Source organism: Talpa europaea (genome assembly GCF_964194135.1).
Source record: "Talpa europaea genome assembly, chromosome: 13".
Lineage (NCBI taxonomy): Eukaryota > Metazoa > Chordata > Mammalia > Eulipotyphla > Talpidae > Talpa > Talpa europaea.
Genome location: NC_140080.1, coordinates 63,730,046 through 63,757,243, shown reverse-complemented (window position 1 = coordinate 63,757,243; position 27,198 = coordinate 63,730,046). Strand labels below are relative to the sequence as shown.

Here is a 27,198-nt window from a genome sequence, read left to right as displayed (position 1 = left end):
CTTCCTGCCCCACCAACCAAGAGACCGGCACCATCCTCTGGCATTGAGAGACTTTGGACTAAGGTACATGAGACCTGGTACCCCACTGAGTGGTGTTAATATTCTCAAATGATCACTAACTTTTCTATTAACAATTTGATGTTTAAAAAGTAGTGACCAAGAAGCATTACATTGGAATAAGCTTTGATCATATCCAAGGTAACATTGGATCATACTGAGTAATTATTTGCAATTCAGCACTCAGTGAGGAAACTTAGGGATTTCCTTATGTTAGCAATTCAGCCACCTTAACAAGACTTAAAGGCAAATGATATCAGAGTTCTTTATTATTCATTTATTACATTCCTTATTGCTCAGTTTCTTCTACCTTGGTAGTTCCTCTCCTAATCACGGTAAGAATGCTTTCCAGTGCGGTGACTTGCTCAAGGAAATTGGTTTTTTTCCTTGCTGACAGGCTACATTCCTGCCTTTGCTGGAGAGTTCTTAGAATGAACTTTTCATCCTTTTAATCACTTGCCACCACAGTGCATCTTGATTTTGACATTAGGGTTTGTTTTATTCATTCTGTCTTTCACTGCCCAGCGTGCATATGCATTGCGAATTTATATCCAGAAATAGAGCACTCCACGGCACAATGTTTGTTCATTTTTTATCACATAAAGACTTGCTTTTTTTTCAAATTTGCCAATATTTGAAGTGTTCATTTTTAGAAAGCATACTTTTGGCCTCCCAGTCTCATCTAGTAAGCCCTTTTGCAAGATAGCAGATTCTATTGCATATAAAAGTAGGTGGCAAAAAGTAATTGTTTTTTTTTTTAACAGTAAGAATTCACTTTATGTTGACTACATTTTGAAAGTTATTTAGTAACATTTACTTCATTCCAAAAATAAATTCGAGCCAGGATTTTTTTTTTAAGTTGTGATTAAGTCATCTTGTCTTTAGAGTGGCATCAAAATAATATAATTATATTCAGAATTCTGGCAGAGAACATTTGCAAGTCTAATATTTGTGGGATCCCTAAAGAAACAGAACACTCTAGATCAGTTCCTGTATTTTTGCCTATGCTAGGGTTGTAAAAACTGTTTCCTAGTAAGGCATCTAGTGACAAACTCAGGGATCTTTCTGGCATTAGGTATTTGATTTCAAAGTTAAAGAATAAATAATATGACCTATGAGAAGTCTAGAATATCTTTATTTGGGATATGTTTTGTAATATATAACCATTGCATTTCTTCCTGCCTCCCTGAATGCACATAAAGCAATAAGCCTACTTCAAATGCCACAAACTGAAAAATCTGTAGATAAACCTCAAATGTCTTCAGTAGTCTATTTGTTCTACTATTGAAATATCAGTCTTTCAAGCTGACATATATTAATCCTTTTTGGAGACCTTAAACATTGGCAGAGCTGAGAGTGAGTTGAGAGTGAATCACTGGAGGAATAAATTCAGATAATGTCACTCTATTTCCATTTCCTTTATCATCTCACAGAACATATTTTAATGGTAAATGAACTTTGAAATGTGAACCCTCTCATTGCACATTGCATGAAATGGGATTTGAGGCAAACAGATCTGAATTGAAAACCCAGCTTCATCACTTACCAGCAACAATTGCTCATCTATAAAATGGGCTACCACCGCCCCTTATGGTATGTGATTGTGATGGTAGATGAACTGGCAGGTGGAAAGTAAGCAAATAAAGGTACATTTTAGGTACCAGAAATGTTGGCTTCCTCCCTCATGCCGGTTAACACAGCGTCTTCTTTTGGAAACAGGATCAAGTATTCTCAGGGATTAGGTAAGACTGACCAAAGCTTCGTGTCATCTCAAATTTACACTCGCTAAGCTATGGAAACAACTCAAATGCCCCAAAATAGATGACTGGATCAAGAAGATGTGGTACATATACACAATGGAATATTACTCAGCAATCAAAAAAAAGATAAACTCATGCAATTTGCAGCAACATGGATGGAGCTGGAAGGATTCATGCTCAGCGAAATTTTGGGATATTTCTTTGAGCTGTCTACATAGCCAAAGGACCCAGCTAGCTACTAACCAAATGTTTATCTTGGCCCCTGGCAGGTCCTCGAGAGGTTGCAGCAAAGAGGATTTGAAATCGTGGGCTCCTGTGGGGGAGGAGTGGATTCGTCTCAGTTCAGTGAATACGTCCTGCGGCGGGAACTGAGACGGACGCCCCGTGTACCCTCCGTCATCCGGATAAAGCAAGAGCCTCTGGACTAAATGGACATGTTTCTTATGCAAAAAGGGAAAAAAAATATAAACAAAAAAGGGACATTTATGTGCAGTTGGGACAGCAAACCAAGTCCTGGACCTAAAATTGAATAAAAGACACATTTATATCCAATAGAGACCACACCTGTATTCATATGGGAACAATTGGAATAGTGATATCCTCAAGGTGTAAAAAATATATAAATATATATATATGTCAAAAGGTAGGAAATGCAAAAAAAGAAAAAAAAAAAGTGGTAGCTACAGTTGGTGCTGTGATGGCCGTGAAGTGTCCTGGGCCTCTCAAGGCCTCTGACCAATAAGCCATGAGCAGTGAGGACGCATCTCCTTACAGTTTCCATTGCCAACAGCCATCCATTGTTTCTTTTCCTTTGTCTTTCTTTTTACTTTTTTTTTTTAACCATATTGGAGTTTCTTTGCATTTGGAGGTTTCTTGTCTCTTTAGGCGGGACCTGGCAGAACTTCAGAAAAACTCTCGTGAGCACATTGCATTCAAAAGACATTAGACATGAAATTTTAAATGTAGTTTGTACAAAAGTCACCGTTTTTGTCCGCCTCACAGATGTGAACATGACTTTGTTTTTAAAACTGATCAGTTTTGCAAAGGGGCCAGAATTATTACTTGTTAGAATCGCTCCAGTTTGAGTCTGCTGCTTTCCTACAATTTTTCAAATTTTATAATGTATTAAATACAATAAACTCTGTTTAAAAAATAAGTTCTGTGTGAAACACACGTGTTGGAACAAGGTTGGATTAAAATGAAATTTTTCTTTTTTTTTTTTAATTTTGTGTTGTGTGTCTAAAAAAGGTCTAAAAGATGGAGCCAGTTTTATGGTCCAAACCCTCTAAAAGATATATCACCTGTTCTAAATCATTTTCTCATTCATCAGGTTTCTTGTGTGTATGTTTTATTTATAAATTCCAGTTATCTGTTGCTATAGAGCAAGCCACCCCCAAAAAACAGTGGTTTAAAAGAAACCTTTGTTCTCTCCAGTGTGGTGGGATTCTCCCGTGAAGAGCAGCATGGCTGGGTTCCTTCCACCACTGGTCTTAGGTAACATCATCTGGGGCCAATTGGGCTGGTACATCCAAGATGGCTCCCTACCTGGCTGCCAGTTTATACAGGCTTTTGGCCTCCCGAGGTGCCTCAGTCCACACCCAGCATGGCAACTGTGTTCTAAAGGGAGCTTGCTAAATGCGAGGATTCTGAGAAGTAGGAAGCAGAAGCACAGTCCTTTCAAAGGCCAACCTTGGAACTGCCTGGTGTACCTCTGCAGTCTCTTGGCCCAACACTCACATCGCCATCCCAGATTGAAGCGGAGGGGAAATAAAATCCACTTCCTGGTAGGGAATGACAAAGAATTTGTGATCAACTTCAATAATCATTAAGAACTGTCCTCCCTCCACCACCAACACCCCCCCCAAAAAAAAAAAAAAACTCCTAGGTGAGACATTATGATTTTGGAAGAAGTAGATAAAATATCACGGCCAGAATGATCACTTTCTTATTATCTGGAAAGATAAGAACCCTGAGATTTCAATACCACTTTGAAATTAGACCCTCAGCTTTTCTAGGGAATTAGTGATTCTGGAGGCTCCTCTGTCAGCCCTGTCACCCCCTTTCTTCCCTAGTTCCTCATTGCAAACACTCAAAATAAACCTGGCATGATGATAAGATTGACAGGTAAACTATAATGTGTTTCTGCAGCAGAGATGTACCTGTGGTGATGGGCTATTTCCATTCTGAACTTTCTCTTTTTTTTTTTTTTGGAAATTAAAAAGTCTATGCCTGAGGACACTAGTAATGAAAATATCTCTGACTTCAGAAACTAAAAGTAAGTTGTTAATGGCTCCTATCACCCCTTGAAACACAGAGGCAGCCCCAATGTCAAATTACTCTAATGACTGCCAGCCAGAATTCCACGTGGTTGCTTAGTTTCCTCATATTTGAGACTTTACACCACTGCGTCAGAGGGAGACAACCAGGGCCATTCCCATGTGGCTTCACCAGCCACATCTTGCTCAAAGAGTACAGTTGCTAGATGGATTTTATCCATTCTCATTATGTATAATTTCCCAAAATCAATACAGCAAGGGCCCCTACTTTGGGACATTTTGTTGGTTATTTGCATCAGTTAACATTTACGTAGCACTCCCTATATGCGGTTAGTATTGTCTGACCCAACACTCCATGAAATCATGTGCATTAGCTATTAGTAGTTACTTTATACTTTCCTAAATTCTTAGGATCATTTATACAACTACAACCCAACGACACAGCCTTTCTATAAAAACTTATGCAACTCAATTACACAAATACATTACTTGTAATTTTCACATTTTTAGGCCTTACAGCCTAGAGATTCCCAGATACCAAAGTACTTCAGGAAAAAGCTGGTCAATCAAAATATAACTGAGTCACAATCTTAATTTTTCTACTTTTTTGTTATCAAGCTATAGCTCATATTCAAACTTCACCTGTTGTCCCAATAAGGATTTTTTATAGCTGAGTTTATTTTCCCCTGCAAGATCTGATCAAGGCTGATTCATTGCATTTATTAATTAACCACCTTTTTTTTTGTTCTTCCATGACAGTGACTTACTTGAAGAATCTAGGTCAATTGTTTTGTCGTTTATTGCACAATCTGGATTTGTCATGTTCACCACCATTAGTAGAATCAGGTTAATGTTTTTGGCAAGAATTCCACATAGATGATGTTATGTTCCTCTCATTGCATCACATCACAGGGACCTGTTTGGCTCATATGAGAGAGTAATTTTGACCACTTGGTTGGGGTGACAGCCACCAAATTTCTAAAAGGTAAAAGCAACTTTTTCCCTTTCTAATTACTAAATAATCTATGGGGTTGGAATTGCAACACTGTAGATATCCTGTTCTTCAACACATTTGTCCAGTTTTTAACATTCATCAGTATACTTTTTCTAAATCAGTCATTATCATGGTGGTTATAAAAGTGTACTTTTGCCTGAGCAAAAAAAAAATTACACACTAAAAAATTGTACAATGGCCTGAACCAGTGGTATTTGAAATAAGCTTTTTTCTTTCTTTTTTTTTTAAATACATTTCTTTTGTCAAAGACCCACAAACTATAATCTTTGACCTGTTTCCTAAGAAGTATTTTAGCAAAAGAGAATGAAGCAAGACAGTTACAAACTGGTTTCTAAATATCAGGTTGAGTTTCTACATAGTAATAATAGCCATGCACTAAATGTTTGCTCTGCTCCAGGCATTTTACCTTCATCTAACTTAAATCTTTATGACCATCTTAAAAGTTCTATTAGCCCAATTTCACAGTTAAAGAAACAGATTTTAATACATCAAGTAAGTAATATGGTAAGGCTAATGTTCGATCAAGTTTTTTAAAGAGTCCCAAAACAAACTAAATGAGAAAAAGTAAGTTTTCATGATGTAGTAGAATGAAAAAGAAAGTCGACAATTAATGACATTTTCTCCTTAGAATGGAAATGTATTCTTGAATTTAAATTTATTTCCAGCACCACTTACAATATGTTGGGCATGCTTTCTGCTGTGGAGTGCTGACCTGCATAACAACAGACAAAATTAGGGCCTGGGCATCACTAACTCCAAGACAAGGCACAATGGATATACATAATTTCATATTTATAAACCAATACTTATAAAAATGCCAAAAATAAGGGATCACATCTAGTTGGGAAATTAGAAAGGGGTCATGGGGGAAGTGGCACTTGAAATGTGGGTAAGCTTTGCAAAGTGGTATAGAGGGAGGGGGCAAAGGCTCCAAGCTGGAGAAGCATAAGGGTCAGAGAATAGTGTAGGCTGCAGCTGGGTTAATTAGAATAGAATGAAACATGGCTGAAAAAGGAAGGTGGAATTGAACTGGAGTGGGACTTGAGCTTTAAGTTCCAGGCTGGGGGTTGGACTTCATTTAGAAGCTTTTGGAGAATCAAGGAAGGTGGGCTTTGTGGATAGTCACATAGAGTCTGTAGACTTGATTGGCTAGGAATAGTCTATTTGTGAGAAGGGGTAGTATTTCTAGTTCACATATTCATGGCTTACTAGCTAAGTGCTGACAGCCCAAAAATGTATGAGAAATTGAAGAATCACCTCGAGTGTAAGGGTAACAAACTCAGATGCCAACAAGTTTTGGGTGAGTTGCATAAATTAGGAGCCGGACAAGCGCAACCATGTGTAACCAGGGGCAGCCCCTGTTCAACTCCTATAAGAGAACAAGGGTGTTGTGCACCTTCTCATTTTCCAGAAAATCTTGAAATCTAGATTTTTGTGTGAAATTTCCAGATATGTATTAGAATTAGTTCACTTTTTCAAATGCATAGACCAAATAAGACATCTGCAGAGTTTGTTACTCTGAGAGTTATGACATAATAGATGGTTTAGACATCTATCTAGAAAAATTTCATTTGGGTGGAATTACATGTGATAACACATGTAAATTCTTTGTATACATAACTCTTAAAAAATGAAAATTTGAGGCAAGTTTTCAGACACAATCTCATTTGAATGTAAAGATTTAAATCCTGGTATGTTACTGACAATAACCACAATAAGCTACCTTCATTAAATGGTTACTGTGTGCCAGGTGCTCTGCTAAGGGCGTTACAGATATTTTTTCCCTCAGTGTTCTTAGAAACCCTATGAAGTTGGTATTCATTATTATCCCAGTTTTACAGATGAAAACATTGGTATGTCAAAAATGTTCCTGAAGTCCAAAAGAACTTTGGAACAACGCACACTACACACACACACCCCATGTTTGATTGACACCTTGGACTCACTTCTCCTTGGTCTCCTACTCTGTGCAGACTTGTTTGACTCTGTCATTGGCTACTTTGGTGTGCTTCATTATATAACACTAGACAAAATTGTCACTTAGTCACTTAGTGGGTATAGAGTAGGAATTATTAAGCCGGAAGAAATCATGTGGTCTCTAACTTTCTGTTATGTCAGGTTTCCCCAAATTTGCCTGTTCTTAGGACACACAAAAGGTATTTGTTAAAGTTACAAATTCTGATCCACCTCCACCCTCTCCATCCCAACTCCCCTGAATCTCAATTTCTAAATGAAGAGCCTGAGAATCTATTTTAACAATGCTCACCACAGATAACTCTTCCATCAGGCAAATTTGGAAAATACTGGATTACATCATTGTGTCCTTCAATCTTGGGTGAAGAGAATAGTCTGGGATACTTTCGTGAAATACCTTTTATTTTTTAAACTCATTGGTATTTATTATGCACTAGGTGGCTTCTTTCCTTTTGGAAACAAACTGAATCCTTAAAGAGGAGTTAGTGGGATAGGGAAATACTTAACTGAAATTTAGCCTAAGGACATTCATCCTTTCCTAATTTGGTAGAGAACTCCCCTATCCTGTAGAAAAAGCTCACTAGCCACAGAATTCTTGCACCTTCTCTTAAAAAGTTGTCAGAGATTTGAATGAATAGAAATCTTACAGCACAGGAAATAATTATAGCAGCATCTACCACCTCTAAAAACTATAACTTAGTACAGGTGTGCAGGAATTCCCCTCTTCCCATGTATTTTAATTTGTATGAATTTCTTTGAAGTTTAAACGATAATTTCACATATTCAGTATTTGAAGAGATAAATATATAACCCTAACCATTTACCATAAACTCCTTTTTCATGTCATTTGCTACATTTTAGTGTGCACTTGCACTTGCTTGCTCACTCTCTCTCTCTGTGTCTCTCTCTCCATCATTCTATGTGAAACACAGTCTTTCATCACCTTCTCAGTCTATCAGATTGTGCTTGTCAGAATAAGAAGCTGACAGAACAGGCAATAAATTATACTGTTGACTAACAACTGTAAACACAAAAGAAACACTGGCTGTGCATTCCACCCAAACTCTGGAACTTGACTCAGAAAGTTTATCCTGGAAGCCAAAGACCAAATTCTTGTCACAGAAACATCATATTAGTTGTAAAGAAACAGCATCAGTAGGGACTGATTATATCCAGCCTGAGGAGGCCTTAAAGAATCATCTAAAAGTTGCAGCAGACCTCTCCAGGCTCGCCCGCTGCTCTCCTCAGCATTATGTTTCAGTACATCTGCCTGTTCTGCTCCCCACCCTCTCCAATGAATCTTCTCACCCCCCGTGACTCTGGCCTGTACCCCACTTCTTAAAAACAAATTAAAAAAAAAAGAATCATCTAAAAGCCTACAATTTGAGCAGTCTCTTTGATGCAGCCTCTTTTCCTGCTCATTAGTAGTTAAGGAGCAACTGGATTAGGAATGGGAAATATAGTAGGAGGTAGAGTGCACATGAAATTTAAATTTTTTCAACTATTATTGTTCTTTATTTAAAATATTATTTTATTATTCAAAAAATTAGTGTTTTGTCTTCATATTCTCAAATATTTGATCTATTAATACATACCATAAATTTTGGAATTTTGTAAAGTAGGTGCACAGTCATGAAAATATTCAATAATTCAGTTATAGTTCTTACTTTGACCAGAGTAGATATTGACCTGTGTAAGCTTTCCCTGACTGTAATTCTAATTTCAAAATCAGAGTTATTTTCCCAAAGTTTGAGGTGGGTACTACATGCACACCCCCAATTCCCTTCTGCCAATAGTTTCTGCATCAAGCCAGTCACTTAGTGTCCTCCACCTCCAACTTAATCCTCATCCACTTCTTGGAACTTCATCCCAACAAAGTTAGTCAAATGATAGGTCATGATGATTTGTACACAATCACAAAAAACCTTTGTGTTAATGTGAAAAATATACAAAGGGAATGACCTGTCTCAACTGAAACCCTGACAAAACAACAGGACTAAACCTCAATGACATTTCACGGAACCCATGGAAGAGTCACATGACATTGTGAAGCCACCAGGTTATTCATTTCTCAAATTCTTACCCTCGATTTTGGCCAAAATGTGATCCTTTTTTTCTTGTGTGACATTGCTCTTCTTGGCCTACTCTCTCTCTGATGATCTCATCCACTGATGGCTTCTCTGTCACGTGTGCTTCAGCCCCAGCCTCTCCCAGAGCTTCAGGCAAGGCAGCCAGCACCAAGGGTACAGTGACAACACAGCACTGCCATCTGACTTTTTGTTAGGCAGGCGTGTAAGAGATGGAATCAGATTATTTCAATATATTCTGTCAAAAGCAATGTTTCATCAGTAGGAACTGCAAAACATTCCTATTTAACAATCTAGAACTGAACTTATTTGGATTATAGACCTTTCCTTTAGCCTTTTAGATCTTAGTTCAAGATGCTCCCTTCCATCCAAATCAGGAATTCATTTTCTATACTTCCCACTTTAATTGGTCACCAAGTGCTCCAGACAGTTTCTCCTAAACATTTCTGAAATTAGCCTCTTCCTCTTCATCCCTGCTAAAACTTCCCAATCATAAAATTATCATATCATTAAAATTATCATATTATTAATGCCTTATGTATGGATGATTCTGTAAGATGTTAATTAGTTTATTGCTAGAAATTGAGAATGGTATTCCTAAAATGTACCCTCCACATTGCAGATCACTCAGTCACATATGGTACAGCAGACCTCTCCTGTCTCGCCCACTGCTCCCCTCAATAGTGTATTTTGGTAGATCCACCTGTTCTGCTCCCCACTCAGTCTCTGGTGAATCCTCTCATTCCCCCCACCCCCACACCTCTGGCCTGCACCCCAGTTCTTCTCTGCAAAAATAAATTAATTTTAAAAAAGAAAATAATGTCCAACTAATATGCTGCCTATAAGAAATAAATGTAAAATTATGGGGAAAGATACTATAGTATCAACAGAAAGCTGAATTGCTACATTAGTAACAAAGTAGTTTTAAGAATATTACCAAGAATACAAAGGTCGTTTTGTAATTTTATAAAATGGTCAAGCATACATACTCCTAGACATTTTCTTTTTGCACATGACAAGGGAACATTGCAATAGAATACAGGAATTAAAACTTATAGAAGTGCAAGGAGATAACAGGCAAATGGAAATTATTGCCATCAGTACAACTTCAAGAATTCACAGAAAAAGTAGACAGAAATCAGTCAAGGTATAGGAAAGTTGAGCAACCCTATGAAAAGAACAAAGGATGTTCTCATAATGGAATTAAATTAGAAATCAATAGCAGAAAGAACTTTAGAAAGTCCCCAAATATTTGCAAATTAAATAATACATTTCTAAATAAACTTTAGGTCAAAAAAGAAATTAAAAGACAATGGAAAATATTTTTGAACTGAATAAAAATGAAAATATAATATATCAAAATGCATGGGATTTTGCTAACACAGTATTTGGGAGGGAATTCATAGCATTAAACATGTGTGAGGAAAAAAAAGAAAAATATCCAAACAATAACTCTAGCTTCCACCTTAAGATGCTAGAAAAAGAAGAGCAAATGAAATCTAAAGTAAGTAAGAAGAGCAAAGTAAGAACCATCAAAATGGAAACCAATAAAATAGAGAAAAGCAATGGAATCAAAAACTCTTTCAGAAAATCAATGGTATTGATAAAGTTAATCTAAACGAAGGCAAATCAAGGAAAAAAGTAAGAGAACACAAATAATCAGGGTCACGGATGATCCAGTCAGTGAATGAGCCCAGATTCTAACCTACACTCAGCCAAGAGTTGTGTCCATGCTCAAAGGATTACACAGGGTTCAGATTGTCAAATAGATTGAATACAGCTTGCATAAAGTTTTCTTGTGTCCTTTAAAGTGTTTCTAGGACCTCCCTGGTGGCGCAGGCGGTTGACCACCACACTGTGAAGCTGTCAGCAGCCTCTGCAGCACGGGTTGCAGCCTCTGTTCTCCCGGCCTGCCGGCGAGAATCCCACATGGCCCAGCAGACCTCTCCTGTCTCGCCCGCTGCTCCCCTCAGCAGTGTATTTCATCACTCTGCCTGTTCTGTTCCCCTCTCTATCTCTGGTGAATCTTCTCACCCTCCCACACATCTGTCCTGAACCTCGGTTCTTGTATAAAATATAAATAAATCTTTAATAACCTGCCAAATTTCACATTGATAACCCAAACACTTCCAGCAATACTTATTTTTTAAAAATTATGTTTTGCTATTCTCTAGATGTATTTGCCACAATTTTTTTTAAAATATTACTTTTTGGGGGCCTCCCTGATGGCATAGGGGTTAAGTCTCAGTGCTCTCACATCACCACTGCAGACTGAATTCAATCCCTGGCCAGGGAGCTAACCCACATCGCAGAGCAGACCTCTCCTGTCTCCCGCTTCTCACCTTAACAGTGTATGTCAGTAGATCTGCCTGATCTACTCCCGACCCTGTCTCTAGTGAATTTTCTCACTCCCAGCACTTCTGGCCTATCCCCCAGTTCTTGTATACATTACTTTTTTATTTGGTACATTATGATTTTCAGCATTAAAATTACTTTTGAAAATAGAGTCTTATACTCTTCTATCAAACTGAGAGTACTTGCCAGGAAAACAAAAGTAATTATGGCTTGGATTTCAGCATGCTAAGTCATGACTATAAGCTTTTGTAAAGCTTCCTCTTCTTTTAAACACCAGGAAGTAACTATAGAGTTAATGAGAGCAATGCAATAGGGGTGGAGAAAAGAAAACTAAACAGTCTGATCTTTCCCTCTGCCTCTCCAGTCTGAATGTGGCTGATAAATGAGTTCATCTACCACACAAAATAGCCTTTGTTTTGTTCTGTAGCTTACTGGCTTTCCACTGCTAAGAAAAGAAGAGGTAATATGGTTTGCCTCAACTTGTCTGTGTACCACTGGAATTTTTCACTTTTTGAAGCACAACACAGTAAAATTTCTTGAAATCTGCCTACATTCAGTGTTAACCACTTATCCCAGTTTTCACTTGAAAATATTCAAACTTACCGAAAAAGTTAAGCAATATTACAAATAACACCATAGATCCTTTATTTAAGATTCCTCAGTTGTGGGGCCTCCCTGGTCACTCAAGGAGTTAAGTCTGAGCACTATTAAGCTATTGGCAGCCACTGCAGAAAGAGTTCAATTCCCAGCCAGGGAGCCAACTCACATGGCACAGAAACTTTCCTGTCCTGCCCGCTTCTCCCCTCAGCAGTGTATTTCAGCAGATGTGCCCGTTTTGCTCCCCACTCTGTCTCTGGTGAATCCTTTTACACCGCCCCCCCAACTCTGGCCTACACCAGTTCTTATATGCATAAATAAATAAAAATAAATGTTCATAAGAAAAGTGTAACATTGGTATAAAAATACCACATTCATACATACACGAGTGACTATTTAAATTTCCCCAATTGTCCCAATAATCTTTTTGGAAGTTCTTAGTATCAAAGTACCGCGCCGAAATCAAAGGAGAACATCCTGATCTATCCATTGGTGTTGCTTGCGCAGAACCTGGGAGAAATGTGGACTAACACAGCTCAGTTGATCAGCAGCCTTATAAAAAGAAGGAAAAATACAAAAAGGGTATTGCCACATAGGGAGCTAAAGGAAAGCCTGATGTGGTCAAAAAGGAAGGCATCAAGGCAGAAAAAGGCAAAGAAGAGAAAGAAAAGGGGCAGGGTATGGGGGGGAGAAGGAATGGGGAGTGTAGGGAGTGTGAAAGTTGATTGGCACTGTTTTTCATCTTGTCTATAAAACACTTACCTCCAGGGCTTCCCTGGTGGCACAAGGGGTTAAGACACAACCTGTGAAGATGTCCAAAGCCACTGCAGCAAGCATTCGATTCCCGGCCAGGGAGCTACCCACATGGTATAGCAGACCTCTCCTGACTTGCCTGCTTCTCCCCTCAGCAATGTATTTCAGTAGGTCCACCTGTTCTGCTTCCCCACTCTGTTTCTGATGAATCCTCTCAGCCCCCCACACCCCTGGCCTGTACCACAGTTCTTGTATGCATAAATAAATAAATCTTTAAAATAAAAAAAAACTTACCTCCCCTGTACACAACTCATCCTTTTTAAAGAAAAAATTGATATGTCAGACTCTGCAAGATTTGCTTTTAAACTTTTTTTTTTGCATAATTAACATACTAGTGAATATGTTTTTAGACAACCTTGTCCTGGTGGTATTTTCAATAGCCACTAACCTTGCCTGATACAGGGTGGGGGTGTAAATTGGCATGGACATTTAAAGCAGGTTCTTGTTGGTGCACAGCATTAATTAGTTATATGTGGGGATGGTAGTCTTTCATCTTCAGTTGTCTCTGATGCAGCTTATACGGACTCATTGTTCTCTTAAGTGAATACCACTCAGTGATTGCAAAAAAGAAAAAAGTTGCAGCTTTTTTGTAGACACTCTGAATGCTTTTATGTAAATACAATTTTTTTTTAATTAAGAAAAAAAGACAAGAAAACCAAAGCCAACTACTAACTTAAAGCCCTAGTCCAGGACCTCCCCTGGTGGCGCAGCGGTTGAGCACTGGGCTGCAAATCTGCCCACAGCCTCTGCAGTGCCGGTTGAATCCCCTGCCACCGGCGAGGGTCCCACATGTCGAGCAGACCTCTCCTGTCACGCCCGCTGCTCCCCTCAGCAGTGTATTTCATCAGTCTGCCTGTTCTGTTCCCCGCTCTGACTCTGGTGAATCTTCTCACCCTCCCACACTTCTGACTGTACCCAGTGCTGTATAAATAAATGAGTGAATCTTTAAAAAAAAAAAAAAGAAAAGAAAAGGCCTAGTCCACCAATAAGAATTCACTCCTGAACTGTCCCATGGCTCTCTCTACATGGGCCTTTGACCCTGTGTTTGTCTTTCTAGATGTCACCCTCAGCCAGTGAAGACCTTGCTGCCGCTGTCTTCCCTGTGTTGAGAAGCACCGCGTGCTACAAAAAGTTGGGCTTGAAGGCAGCATCCTGTTAGCTGAAGAAATGATTGTTGGGCCTCCCCGGTGGCGCAGCGGTTGAGCGCTGGGTTGCGAAGCTGCCCTCGGCCTCTGCGGCGCCGGTTCGATCCCCGGCTGCTCCCCGGCCACCTGAGGAGGGTCCCACATGGCGCGCAGACCTCTCCTGCCGCCCGCTGCTCCCCTCAGCAGAGTACTTCGGTCCTTCTGCCTGCTCTGCTCCCTGCTCTGGCTCTGGTGAATTCTCTCACCCTTCCACGCTTCTGACTGTACCCAGTGCTTGTATAAATAAAACAAACAAGCAAACAAATAAATAAATAAAACATGCCTCTATTAAAAAAAAAAAAGAAAGAAAGAAATGATTGTTACCTCCCAGAAGCCATGAAAACTACTCAGTGGGAATTTTCAGCTTGTCAGTTCTTTACAGTAAAATAGAGGAGTTTTGCATTTTACCCAAATAAAGCAGCTTGGTGGGCGACAGAGTTGAGAAGGCTCACATGGGAAGCTCTCTATCTGGTTGCTGCTTCTCAAGGCAGCCTTAATTTTCTTCTACTGAAATAAAAGAAGTGAAATAAAACTGACTTAAAGAAACTGGCAGTCCTAACTAAAGCAATATTTACAAAAGCACACTTGGTTTTTGTTAACTATTAGCACTGCCACGGCACCACCTGACAAACAGTGCTTGAAATATAAGAAGAAGGCTGTTTGGTTTCTCTCTGGCTGAGCACGGAGTGGGGCTGGCACTGTGATAGACACTAACGCAGGAGACGGCTCCTGTATTTGAGGGAGTATAGGGTAAGGTAAAAGTATCAGGCTTTTCTGCCCTCCCGCCATGAGGATAGATGAGGGAATCCTGTGGTCCTGAATGCACGCCTGATGGCGGGCACCTGGAGTGGGTACACCTGGCTGAGAGACTGAGTTTATAAGGGCGGCGTCATGGGGACGCTGAAGCCAAGAACGAACAGAAGCCGAGAGAAGAAGAAGAGAAGCAGAGAGAACGCCAGAGAGAGCCCAGACAGAGTGAGGATTTGCTGGGGGCTGGGAGGCCTGCCAGCCTCCCGGCCCCCCAGCTCCCCTGCCTGCCATATGCCTGGTAAATCTAAATAAAAGACCTGCAAAAGCCACTGAGGACTCTGACTCCTCCTTTACCTGGTCTGCTGGATCAGAAAACCTGCTCTGTGTCCTTCCTGCCCTGCTCCTACAGGGGGCCACTCCCAGCAAGTGGAGGTTGGTGGCCTTGTCATGTATCAGGAGAACTGATAGATGCCTTGATGGGGATGTGTTCAAGTTGGGAACATGGAGGAAGGAGCAACCATTTCATCCTGGGGAATCCAGAGAAGGCTCACAGAGATGGGGCAAAGCAGAATCTTAACAGATGACCCCCACCAGGACAAGGGAAGGGGAGTGGGAAGCATAGCATGTTCCAAGCAGAGACAACAGCATGGAGACTTGAACAAACTTGGTGCCAGTATAGTAAGAACAGTGGGTTCCCTGAGGGCCAGGGGCAGGGAAGACCACCAGACACCCCCTTTGGGAAGTTAGGAAGAGAGCTCTTCTGGGTCTGAGTCCCACAGACTAATTCAGAATCCCTGGGGTGTGGCCCTAGGTACCTACTTGCAGGTGATCCTAAGGCCAGGAGGGCCCATATGGGAACCAGCCTTAGGCAATAAGGAATCATTGACATTTTTAAGCAGAAGAGTGACGTAACCAGACTTGTTTTTAAGAAATTTTATTCTTGTGGCAGAATAGAGAAGGAAGTAGCACAGACAGAGACTAAAGAGATAAATCAAGAGATTATTCCAGCTGTCTCATGGAGCTATGATGAATGAAAGCAATTGGGAGGTAAAAGAGGGGGTGAATTCACAAGCCATTTCCAAGGTAGAAACAATAGAACTTGATAAGAAATTAGATGTGGATAGTGAATGAGAGAAAAGAATTGAAAATAATTCCAAAGTTTCTACCTCAGGCTTCCAGGGGGTTCAGAGCCCTTAAGAGAAAGAAGGAATGGAATGGAATGCAAGGACCTTCCATTTTAGGGCAGATAAAAAGGACTTTTTAAAAATATATTTATTTATTTATGCACACAAGAACTAGGGCACAGGCCAGAGGTGCAGGGGGGTGAGAGGAATCACCAGAGACAGAATGGGGAGCAGAACAGACAGATCGACTGAAATACACTGCCGAGGGGAGCAGCTGGACAAGACAGGAGAGGTCTGCTGTGCCCTGTGGGTTAGCTCCCTGGCCTGCTGGGAATCTAAGCCATGCTGCGGAGGCTGCTGAGACTGTGGATAGCTTCATAGTGCTGTGTTTAACCCCTTGCGCCACCAGGGAGACCTAAAAAGCACTCTTAACAGAGTTTGCTTTGGGGCATGTGGCAGTGGAGGGACTTGTGGGCACCAGAAATGGTGGGCACAGTCAGATATAGGCTCTGGGGGAAGCAGCTGAGTTTAAACATGTGATACCAGAGTGGTGACTGACAAGAATTGCCCACGAAGTTCAGGGAAAGTGTGTAGTGAGGCTATGATCCCAACCGAGTAAGGCCACTGACACTTGAAGGTTGGTAAAGACCCATGAAGGGTGAAGAACGAAAACCAATAAAACAGGATGGGAAAGTGGGATGAAAGAGTTTCAAGAGTGGGGGGGGGGCCTCCGTGGTGGCGCCTCCCTGGTGGTGCAAGGGTTAAAGACAGCGCTATCAAGCTATCACTAGCCACTGCAGCATGAGTTCGAGTCCTAGCTGGCCAGGAAACTAACCCAAATGGAATGGTGCAGCAGGCCTCTCCTATCTTGCCCACTGCTCCCCTCAGCAGTACATCTGCCTGTTCTGCTTCTCACTCTCTCTGGTGAATCTTCTCACTGCCCCTTGCACCTCTGGCTTACACCCCAGTTCTTTTATGTGTAAATAAATAAATCTTTCACAAAAAAAAAAAAAAGTTTCAAGAGTGAGTCAAAGTGTCCAGTGCCTAAAAGAGACTGATCAGGGATAGGACTGTCTTCGGGCATGGCCTTTGCAACGCCTTTGCTGACCTTCGAGAATGAAGTGTTACGATCTGAAGTCAAATTGCAGCAGACTAAGAAGTGAATCAGAGGTAAGAAGTTGTGAGAGTAACTGTAGACTAGTCTTTTAAGAATTTGTGATGGAAAAGAGAGCCAGGGCAACAACCAGAAGGAAATGACAAAGTGAAATAAGCGGATTCTTTTTTTAAAAAAAAAAACCAAAGCTTTTTACTTATTTAATTGGCACACCTTAACATAAACCATTTGATCGAGTCTCTACTGTTTACATTCTCTAGACCAAGAATCATTACAAATATGTTCTACCCCAGCAATTCCTAATAATGTTTTTGCCAAGGGTATAGGCTCAGCATGGCAGGCTGCTATTTTTTCAATTTGAATATTTCAGAACAATTATATCTGTCTAAACCATCTCAAATTCTTGCAGTACAAAAACATTAATGCCAGGTTGCAAGTGAGCTTACATGATGTTTATAAGAAGGGATGAAAGTGATAAGAATGAGTTTTAAAATCCACACCCCTTGCATAACCTTGCATCACAGTGGGTTGCTAAGAACAAGGTGTGACCCATTTAATTCTCACAACTCAATAACAATATAAATAAGAGCATAAATGTTTATAGTGTTGACTATATTCCAGGCAATATCCTGAGTGCCTCAATATATGAATGGATCTACTACTCAAAGTAATCTAATGAAAAAGAGCCTACACCCCATTTTACAGAAAAGGAAAGTATAGTTCAGAGAGCCTAAGTAACCCACTGAAGGTCCACATTGCTAGTAAGTGGGAGTGAATTTCTTTTAATAATTTTATTGTACTTGGAAATTAAGGACAAATAGCCAAATGAAAAAAGTTAAAAATACAAAAAGGCCAAATCCATAAACAACCCAGATGTCTTTCTTCAAAATAATAGGTAAATAAATTGTGGTTTATTCAAACAACTCAACAAAAACAACAAAAGGACAACATGAATAATCTCAAAGAAGATTCGCTGAATAAAACCTCAAGCAACTGAAGGAATATGTACTGCATGATTCCACTTTTATGAAATTTCAGAACTGGCAAAACTAGTTTCCAGAGATAGAAGTCAAAATAGTGGCTACCTCTAGGGTGAAGGTGAGGGGGTGGAGAACTAGAAAGGAGTTCAAGGGAACTTTCTGGAGGTAATTTTCCTAAATGCAGTCATTTTAGAAATGTTGTCCTAAATGTAGTCATTTTATTTTTTTTTTATTTTTTTTTTAGATAATAAATTTTATTGTTATATTCCCCATACAATTGCAGCCCCCCCATTCTGACCCCAATCCCTCCCCTCCCGCCCCCGCCCCCCTAAAAGTGTCATTTTAGAAAACAGGAATTCAGAGATGATTGGGCCCCTGGTTTAGAGCAAGGCCGAGGAGTAGGCCGATGTTAATAAGAGGTGCGGGCTTAGCTCCTGACAAGCCTCTAAAGCACTGAGAATGAGGGAGAGTCAGCCCAGGGGCCTGGGCAGGGCCAGCTGAGGAAGTTAGCATCAGAAAGCTCTTGAGGAGGAGTCTTTGGAGGAGTGAGCTCCTGGGAGAATTCTTTCCCAAGGGTAGAGGTTCCTGGGGTTAAGGATGTTAGGGCCAGGGGAATTCCCCTCTTAGAGATGCAGACCCAGTGACTTACTCATTGTTACACTTTAATTAGCCAGAGATCTGGGATAAGCACATAGCCCATTTATTCAAAAGGATAAGTCAACTGGGGCAGTGTCAGGCCCTCCCCAAATGCAGGACTCTGCCTCATTTCACTATCCACTGCTAATGAAGGTGCTTAGCTTTACTGCCGCAAAGCAAGGGGTGACTTTCTATAGTTTTTCCATTTAATAAAGATGTACTGGGCCTCCCTGGTGGTGCAAGGGAATAAGTGTCAGCACTATGAAGCTATCCTCAGCCGCTGTAGCACTAGTTCAATCCCCGGCTAGGGAGGTAACCCATGGGGCGTAGCAGACCTCTCCTGGCTCACCCACTGCTCCCTTCAGCAGTGTATTTCAGTCAATCTGCCTGTTCTGCTCCCCACTCTATGTTTGGTGAATCCTCGCACCTCCCTGCACTTCTGGCCTGTATCCCAATTCTAGTATGCATAAATAAATAAATCTTTAAAAAAATAAACATGTATTAATCATTTATCATCAGCTAGGTGTTAATAGGTGCTGAAAATGCAAAAAATAAAAAGCCCGTGCTTTTGTTATCAGATAATACAAGTTTGACTATGGGAGACCCCGTGTGAATACACAGCAACACTAGCATGAGGTGAATTGACTGGGGGGTCAGGGGGAATACATGATTTTCTGGTAATGGTTCTGCTAAGGGACAGAGTTGTGAAGTTTTCCTAAATATGTTTATTTTATTATTTTTCAAAGATTTATTTTTATTTATGTATACAAAAACTGGGGTGTAGGCTAGAGATGTGGGGAGTGAGAGGATTCACCAGAGACAGAGTGGGGAGCAGAACAGGCAGATCCACTGAAATGCCCTGCTGAGAGGGGCAGTGGGGGAGACAGGAGAGGTCTGCTGTGCCACGTGGGTTAGCTCCCTGGTTGGGCATCATACTCAGGCCACAGCAGTGACAGTGCTGAGACTTAACCCTTATGCCAGTAGCGAGGACCTAGAAGATGTTTAAGCTTCTGAGAAGATAGTGAAGTTTAAGGAACTAAGGAGAAGAGATTAAGGATAAAATAATTGCACTGAAAGCACAGGGAAGTACATGTGCAGACACAAGAAACTGCCTTCTTCTCCTCTCCATTCAAGAACCCAGTTCCCAAAGTCATGTAACTGGCAACCCATGAGCCCTGCACCAGCCAAGTGGACCCATCACATCAATCATATATCAAGCAATGGCCAACGTGTCTACATAGAGAGTGACTCACCTAAAACCCCAAAATAAATACATTGGAAACTCAATGTGCTTATTCTACAAACAGAATTTCCATAAGAGAATTAAGAAACAGGACATACTTAAAGAATAGTTTAACCAACATGATGATCTTAAAGCAGTCACCTAAACCGGTTCCACAGGCAAGAGTCCTAGTCTGAAACCTGCTGGCTTTATCCACCAATATCTTCTGAATCTAAGAAACGCGAACACTCACTGAAAGGCTGGCTACAGCTCCGCCAGTGATGGATAGCAAAGCAAAGGGAGCACTAATGAAACATTAATGAAAACAGTTACTTCCATAAGAAAAATGATCTGTTCTCTCCCACCTTTGTATTGATTTTTGACTAGCCCTGTAATTGGAAATGTATAATTTTATCCTAGGGTGATGGCAGGCAGAGGGGCAGAGCACAGAATCCAGTCAGATGTGGGCAAGCTTCCAGTCATACAGCCAGTCTTTACCCAGGGAGGAGTAGCCCCTGTTCCTCTCAGCTGAAACCTGATCCTCCCAAAGCAGTAAACTCCCAAGGTTAGGGATGACAGTGACACTTCTGCTGTCCCCTTCTCCAACAGCCTTTGAGGATCACCCTTTCCTGTATTGATCAATTAAAATCAGCACAGCCTTAACCAACACAATGCAGGAAGTCACACCTCTCCCTCAGTTTTTAGGAAGTCCTTGGGAAAGTATTTCTCTTTTATGTAATAGCCACCTGTGTCATCTCACTCAGTTCCAGGCTCAGCTCTACTGTCCCTTGTCATTTCACCTGCTGTCACTACTGCCTTATGTAGCACAAAATATTCTAGCTTAAATTCAGCTCACCTCCTTGCCTCTCCAAAGATGCTAACCTGAAGTCTTGCTAGATTAGCGAGGTTAGTTAAGCTACTAAAAGCATATTTTGCTGGAGGATGTAGGGCGGACACTTCATTTGCCTTGCTCACTACTCAATCCCATGTGCCAAACCATCACCTGAGTCATCATAGGAGCTTAAAAATAATTACTGATGTAGAGTAGTCAAACTCATCGAGGCAGAAAGTAGAATGGTGGTTACCAGGGCCTGCAGGGCTGGGGAATTGTTGCTCAATGGGTGTGGAGTATCAGTTTGGGAAGATGAAAAACTTCTAGAGATGGAGACTGGTGATGGTTGCACAATATGAATGTATTTAGTGTCACTGAACTGTACACTTAAAAACAGCTGAAATGACCTCACATCTATGGGAATGGTTTACATCAAAAAAGACTAATGACAAGTGTTGGCAAGGGTGTGGAGAAAAAGGAACTCTTGTACACTGTTGGTGGGAATATAAATCGGTATAACCATCCTGGAAAATAGTATGGGTCTTCCTCATAAAGCTAAAATGAGAACTACCATATTGTTCATCAATCCCATTTTTGGATACCTACTTAAAGACACCTACCTCAATCATTAACTCACAGAGTTGTATACCCCATAGAGTTCATTGCAGCACTATTTACAATAGCCAATATATGAACATAACATAAGAGCCCATTGATAGAAGATTGATAAAGATGTGGTTAATACATGTAATGAAATATTGCTCAGCTATAAAAAAAAAAGTTGATATTTGCAGCAAAATGAAATGAACTTAAGGGGATTAAGGGAAATAAGTCAAAAGGACAAAGACAATTATTGGATGATTTCACCTATCCATGCGATATAAGGAAACAAAAACAAAATGGTGGATATAAAAAAGTATTAAGGCTGTCAGAGGGAAAGAGAATGGGAGGGAGCAATTGTGGAGAGGGCCTAATGGATGGTAGTGGAGTTTTGTTTAAAAAGTAAATTGAGGGCCTCCCCTGGTGGCGCAGGTGGTTGAGCACCGTGCTGTGAAGCTGTCTGCAGCCTCTGCAACACCAGTTCAATCCTGGCCTGCCAGCGAGGGTCCCACATGGCGCAGCAGACCTCTCCTGTCACACCCGCTGCTCCCCTCAGCAGTGTTTTTCATCATTCTGTCTGTTCTGCTCCCTGCTCTGTCTCTAGTGAATCCTCTTACCCTCCTGCGCATCTGGCCTGTACCCGGGTTCTTATAAAAAATAAATAAACAAGCCTTTAAAAAAAAAAAGTAAATTGAAAAACAACCTTGCCAACACTTTGAAAATAGAACTCTTGTAGTTTAAAAGAAAAAATAAAAAATATACCCCAACACTGTATCATATTAATGTTATTGCTACAAAATACACATTTGGCTTGAGATTTTTCTGAATACATTCTATTTTTCTTTTTTACTATATCTTTTAATCCAGTGCTTCCCAGTCCTGGCTGCACATCAAATTTCCTGAGGAACTTTCAAAAATGCCAATTAGAAAAAAAAAGAAATGAAAACAAAATGGATGAGATGATAAATACTGTGTTATGTAAATCTCCCCATAGTAAAAAAAATTGAAGTGTTAACATTATGAGATCTACTGTTCAGAATAAAAACTAACCTAAAGGGCCTCCCTGGTGGGACAAGGGGTTAGGACACAGCCAATGAAGATGTCCGCAGCCACTGCAGCACGAGTTCGATCCCTGGCCAGGGAGCTGCTCACATGGTGCAGCAGACCTCTCCTGGCTCGCCCGCTGCTCCCCTCAGCAGTGTGTTTCAGTCGATTTGCCTGCTCTGTTCCCCACTCTGTCTCTGGTGAATCCTCTCACCCCCCCACACCTCTCTCCTGTACCCCAGTTCTTGTGTACATAAATAAATAAATATTTATAAATAAATAAATAAAAATAAAAAATAACATAAAACAGAACATTTGGCCTCTCACAATCCCACTGGGGAGAGGGAAAAAATCAGAGCTCTGATGGATATATTTTAAGTCATTATTTTTTCTATTTGGGAACAGATTTCAATATATGTAGTATAAAATAGTATAGCAGTATATGTATAGAATTTATAAACAAATAGACTTACATTGCAAAAACATTACCAAAAACTTTGTAGTCCCTGGCTCCATGGTCAACAGACTTTGAAGACCACCACCAGGATGACTTTGTATTGTGTGGCTCCTCCATACCAGGCTGTGAGCCCTGTAAGGTCAGGGCCCTTGTGTTTTGTTCATCTGTGTATCCCACAACCCAGAACAGTGCCTGGCACACGATCAGTTCTCACCCAGTAGTTGCTGGATGAATGAGCCGTGGTTGCTGTTACTTGATGCTTCTCCCAGATGCAGCCAACTCAGCCCAAGAGGGCCATGCTGTGGGGGGGATTGGTGTCCCTGGAACATGTTTTCTCCTCATTTTTTGGCTACTCCATCCCCCAGTATTTTCATTTGCAAAAATGAAGAAGTTGGGCCAGATGCTTCCAAAGCCCCTGAACTTCTATAATGCCAAGTTCCCTGCCCAAATGCCAATTGCCAGGTAGAAGTCATTCTAAGCTACAACTTGACTCTGTGTCAGGGATGGAAGACCCTATCCTTTTTATACAGATTCAGAATGCTTTGGGGGACTTGACCTGGCTGTTTTCTTAAGTCACAAACTAAAACACCTCCTTTAGAACAGCAAAAGTCACGCACCTAAGATCACCAATCAGGGCTTTCCATTGTTCAAATTAGTTATCATGAAAGATGGCTGTTTTAGGAGTAAAAAACCCAAATCTACACTAAGTCTCCAATAAGGTCTTGTTCTGACACAGTCTGGGTAGCGGGAAATCTGTGTTTTTGAGAACTGGCAACTGACAGTACTGGATGTAAGTTACCCCACGCACTTTCTGGATGGCTTGGAGCAAGCCCCTTAACCTTGCATCTCAAGTGCCTCTTTTGATAATTATAGAAAGTAACACCTGTCTTGTGGAGCTGTTAGGAAAATAAAAATCCATAATAAAATATCACCCTAATTGTTACTATGAGAGATTAAGTCAGCAGTTTTCAAAAGAATTTTAGAACTGTCAAGAGCTGCCAGAACTATGAGGGGATGGGGGTCCCTATGAGGTTAGTTCATCCTCCAAGTCACCTTTTTTTTTATCTTGCTCTGCTTTTCTTAGATCTGTAAATTTTTATTTCTTCTGAACAAAAGAGTCTGTGGATTTTTTAAAAGATTTATTTATTTATGCATACAAGAACTGGGGTATAGGCCAGAGGTGCAGGGGGTGAGAGGATTCACCAGAGACAGAGTGGGGAACAGAGCAGGCAGACTGACAGAAATACACTGTTGAGGGGAACAGCGGGCGAGACAGGAGAGGTCTGCTGCGACATGTGGGTTAGCTCCCTGGCCTGCCAGGGATGGAACTCGTGCTGCAGAGGCTGCAGATAGCTTCACGGTGCTGTCCTGAACCCCTTGCGCCACCAGGGAGGCCCAGTGTGGATTTTTTTTAAGTTTTAAAAATACTGGACTAGATAAGGATATGCTTTTTATATTGTGAATATAATTTTAAAAAACAGTGAGTAGTAAGTTATCTTAACGCCAATCAGTGGGGTGGGGGTTACCTCCTGACAGAGAAAATGTGATGGTCTTGCCCCAGAATTCCAGACCCCAGATTTCCTCCACCAAGCTCTGAAAGGACTAGCTCCTGTTAGAGTAATGTACAGGACCAGTTGTTCATCTCTAAACAAGAGGTGGGTAAATACCTCCTTGGTGAAATATCTCACAGTCCCATCTCTGCTTGTTCCCTAATCTGGCACATTCTAGAGGCAGAAAGGGGGAGAGAGGGTCCATTATTAGGAAATACTTATTAATACACTTAGGACTACTGCCTCTCACATTGTTTTAATCCAGGGTTGGCCTGGGGCATGGATTGAAAACAATGCTCTGCCGGAGGTGGTCTTCAAATGCTACAGATAATGATTTATGCTCTTATCATCCTTTGCAGCCCTGGGCAACCTTTTGGACTATAGATAGGCCCTAGCTTGCAATGATTTGACTTAAGATTTTTTAGTTTCATGATGGTACAAAAGCAATATGCACTCAGTCGAAGTAGCACTTTGAATTTTGTTTGCGGCTGGTGATGAGAGGTAGGGAACTCTCTCCTGATGTGGGTATTGGCAGTCTGTCCCCTGGAGTCATCACCTTCCCTTGCCCAGCTCTCACAGTCCTAGGCAACCACTAAGCCACTTTCTGTCTCTATAGATTTGCCTATTCTGGACTTTTCATATAAAGGAGTCATATAATATGTGGTCTTGGGAGGATGATTTTTATATTAAAACAAACAGCTATGTTATGAAAAGCATGAAAAAATTATATTAATTTTTAAGTCACAACAGATAAGTTAGTTTCTCCATCACGAGGGTAAACAGACTTCTTCTAGCTATTCTAGATTGTCATTGGTAAAGAGAGAAATTAATGATCCTGTCGCTGTAACATCCCATCTTCCAGCAATTAATTATCGTTCAATGCTTCAAGCATCTTCAGGCCCAGCGTGCTTTGCAGCCTGGCACCTTCATAGTGTGAACCCACACCACCATTCTGGTTTTCTCCTTCAGTAGAGTATTCAAAATCTTAATTGAATATTTACCTTTTATAATTAAATAAGTTTTGTGTCAGATGATCTGCACAATTGTAAGGCTAGGTTTAAAAGGTCTATTTGCACTGAGCTCAGCTAAGGTAGGATGTTATATTATATATACTATATAAGGTAGGCTAGGCATATTACATGCATTTTTAGCTTAAGATATTTTCTTTTTTTAGATTTACTTATTTAGCATACATGAACTGCGGTGTAGACCAGAGGTGCAGGAGGTGACCAGAGGTGCGGGAGATGAGAGGATTCACCAGAGACAGAGTGGGGAGCAGAGCAGGTGGATTGACTGAAATACACTGCTGAGGGGAGGAGTGGGCGAGACAGGAGAGGTCTGCTGTGCCATGGTAGGGTAGCTCCCTGGCCGGGGATTGAACTTGTGCTGCAGTGGCTTCCAATAGCTTCATAGTGGCTTCATAGTGATGACACTTAACCTCTTGTGCCATCAGGCAGGCCCTAGATATTTTCAATCTACAATGGCTTTATTGGGATTGATGAAGAGCTGCTCTCTATGACTGCTGCTAATCTGAGATCAGGATCTAGTGAAATAGCCTAGTTTAGAGGCACACGGCATCCTGCTCCTTCATTTGTGGAGTAAAGATCTTGGACAAATAGTTGACACTTTCTATGAATAACTATGAGAAAGTGAAAATCAAAATCAACAAACAACTATGAACCAGAGACACTCTATGGGGGGTGAGGGGCGGGGAGGGGAGGGATTGGGGTCAAAATAAGGGAATTGCAATTGTATGGGGAATATAAAAATAAAATTTATTAAAAAAAAAATTGACACTTTCTCAGCTTCAGTTACCATGTCTGAAAAATGAAGGTATATAGTGTCCACCTTGCCCACATCACAGGACCTTTGTAAAGGTCTCATGATGGAATGGACCCAAGAAGGTAGATCCCAAGGTGACTGGAGGTCACATGAACATGCCCTTTGGGAGGGAGGGGTCCTGCTCTGGAGACACCCATGGGTCCGGGGTGTGAGGTCATCCGGAGAAGGCCAGGCCATGGGAACAGAGCTTCCTCCAGATCTCTCCTCACATCTGCTCCCTGCAGTCACTTTCCTGCTTGCCCAGTGCGGGGCAGGTTAAGATGAAAGAATCCTGGCTAAGATTCCATCTAGATACCACTTCCGTGATTAAACAGATTGTGGATCTTATGCCCACAGCTTCTTGAAGTTGGACTTTGGTTCAGTGGGGCCTCCTCCCCCTGCACCCCCACCTCTGTCTGCAGAAGTTGGAGGTGAAGGGTCCCTGGTGTAGTCACTTGTGTTGGGGACACCGAGAATATAAAAAGCTAGAGAAAGCTGAGATAAGAAGGCTAATGACACAGAGCAGGGAACATGTGTGGCTGAACCAATGTGGAAAGTAAATAATTTAGGAAAACGACGCATCGTGAATACAAGTCCAGTACATTCGGGGGCTTCCCGGGTTGTCCTGGATATGGACAAAGGCCACCTGGTTCTCTTTAAATCTGTAGATTAAAGGGGTTAAACCAGAGCCTCCCTTCTCAAACAGGTACCGGTAAACCCAGCTTACTCCACAGTAAAATGCTTCAAGTTACTCATCTTCCCAGAATGGTTATTTTACTTGAAGTTTAGGAGGAACAATTCTTTATTGCTTCCTTCCAACAGCTTTATGAAATATAACTCACATCCCATATAATCCACCCATGGAAAGTGTATAACTCAATGGCTTTTAATGTATTCACAGATTTTGCAACCATTTGAAATCATTTCAGTCACCCCCAAAAAGAAAGACT

At 41.0% G+C, this 27,198-nt stretch overlaps 1 protein-coding gene across 1 annotated transcript in view; it reads left to right on the top strand.

Moving 5' to 3' along the window:
- The window catches only part of KCTD1 (potassium channel tetramerization domain containing 1), a gene marked incomplete at both ends in the record, with an annotated part of 45,223 nt that extends 42,978 nt beyond the window's left edge, over positions 1–2,245 (top strand). Inside the window, one exon of the mRNA XM_084252797.1 lies at positions 2,087–2,245. Within this exon, the coding sequence (XP_084108923.1) occupies positions 2,087–2,245 (159 nt within the window). The remainder of the gene's footprint in view (positions 1–2,086) is intronic.
- Between the last annotated feature and the right edge of the window lie 24,953 nt (positions 2,246–27,198).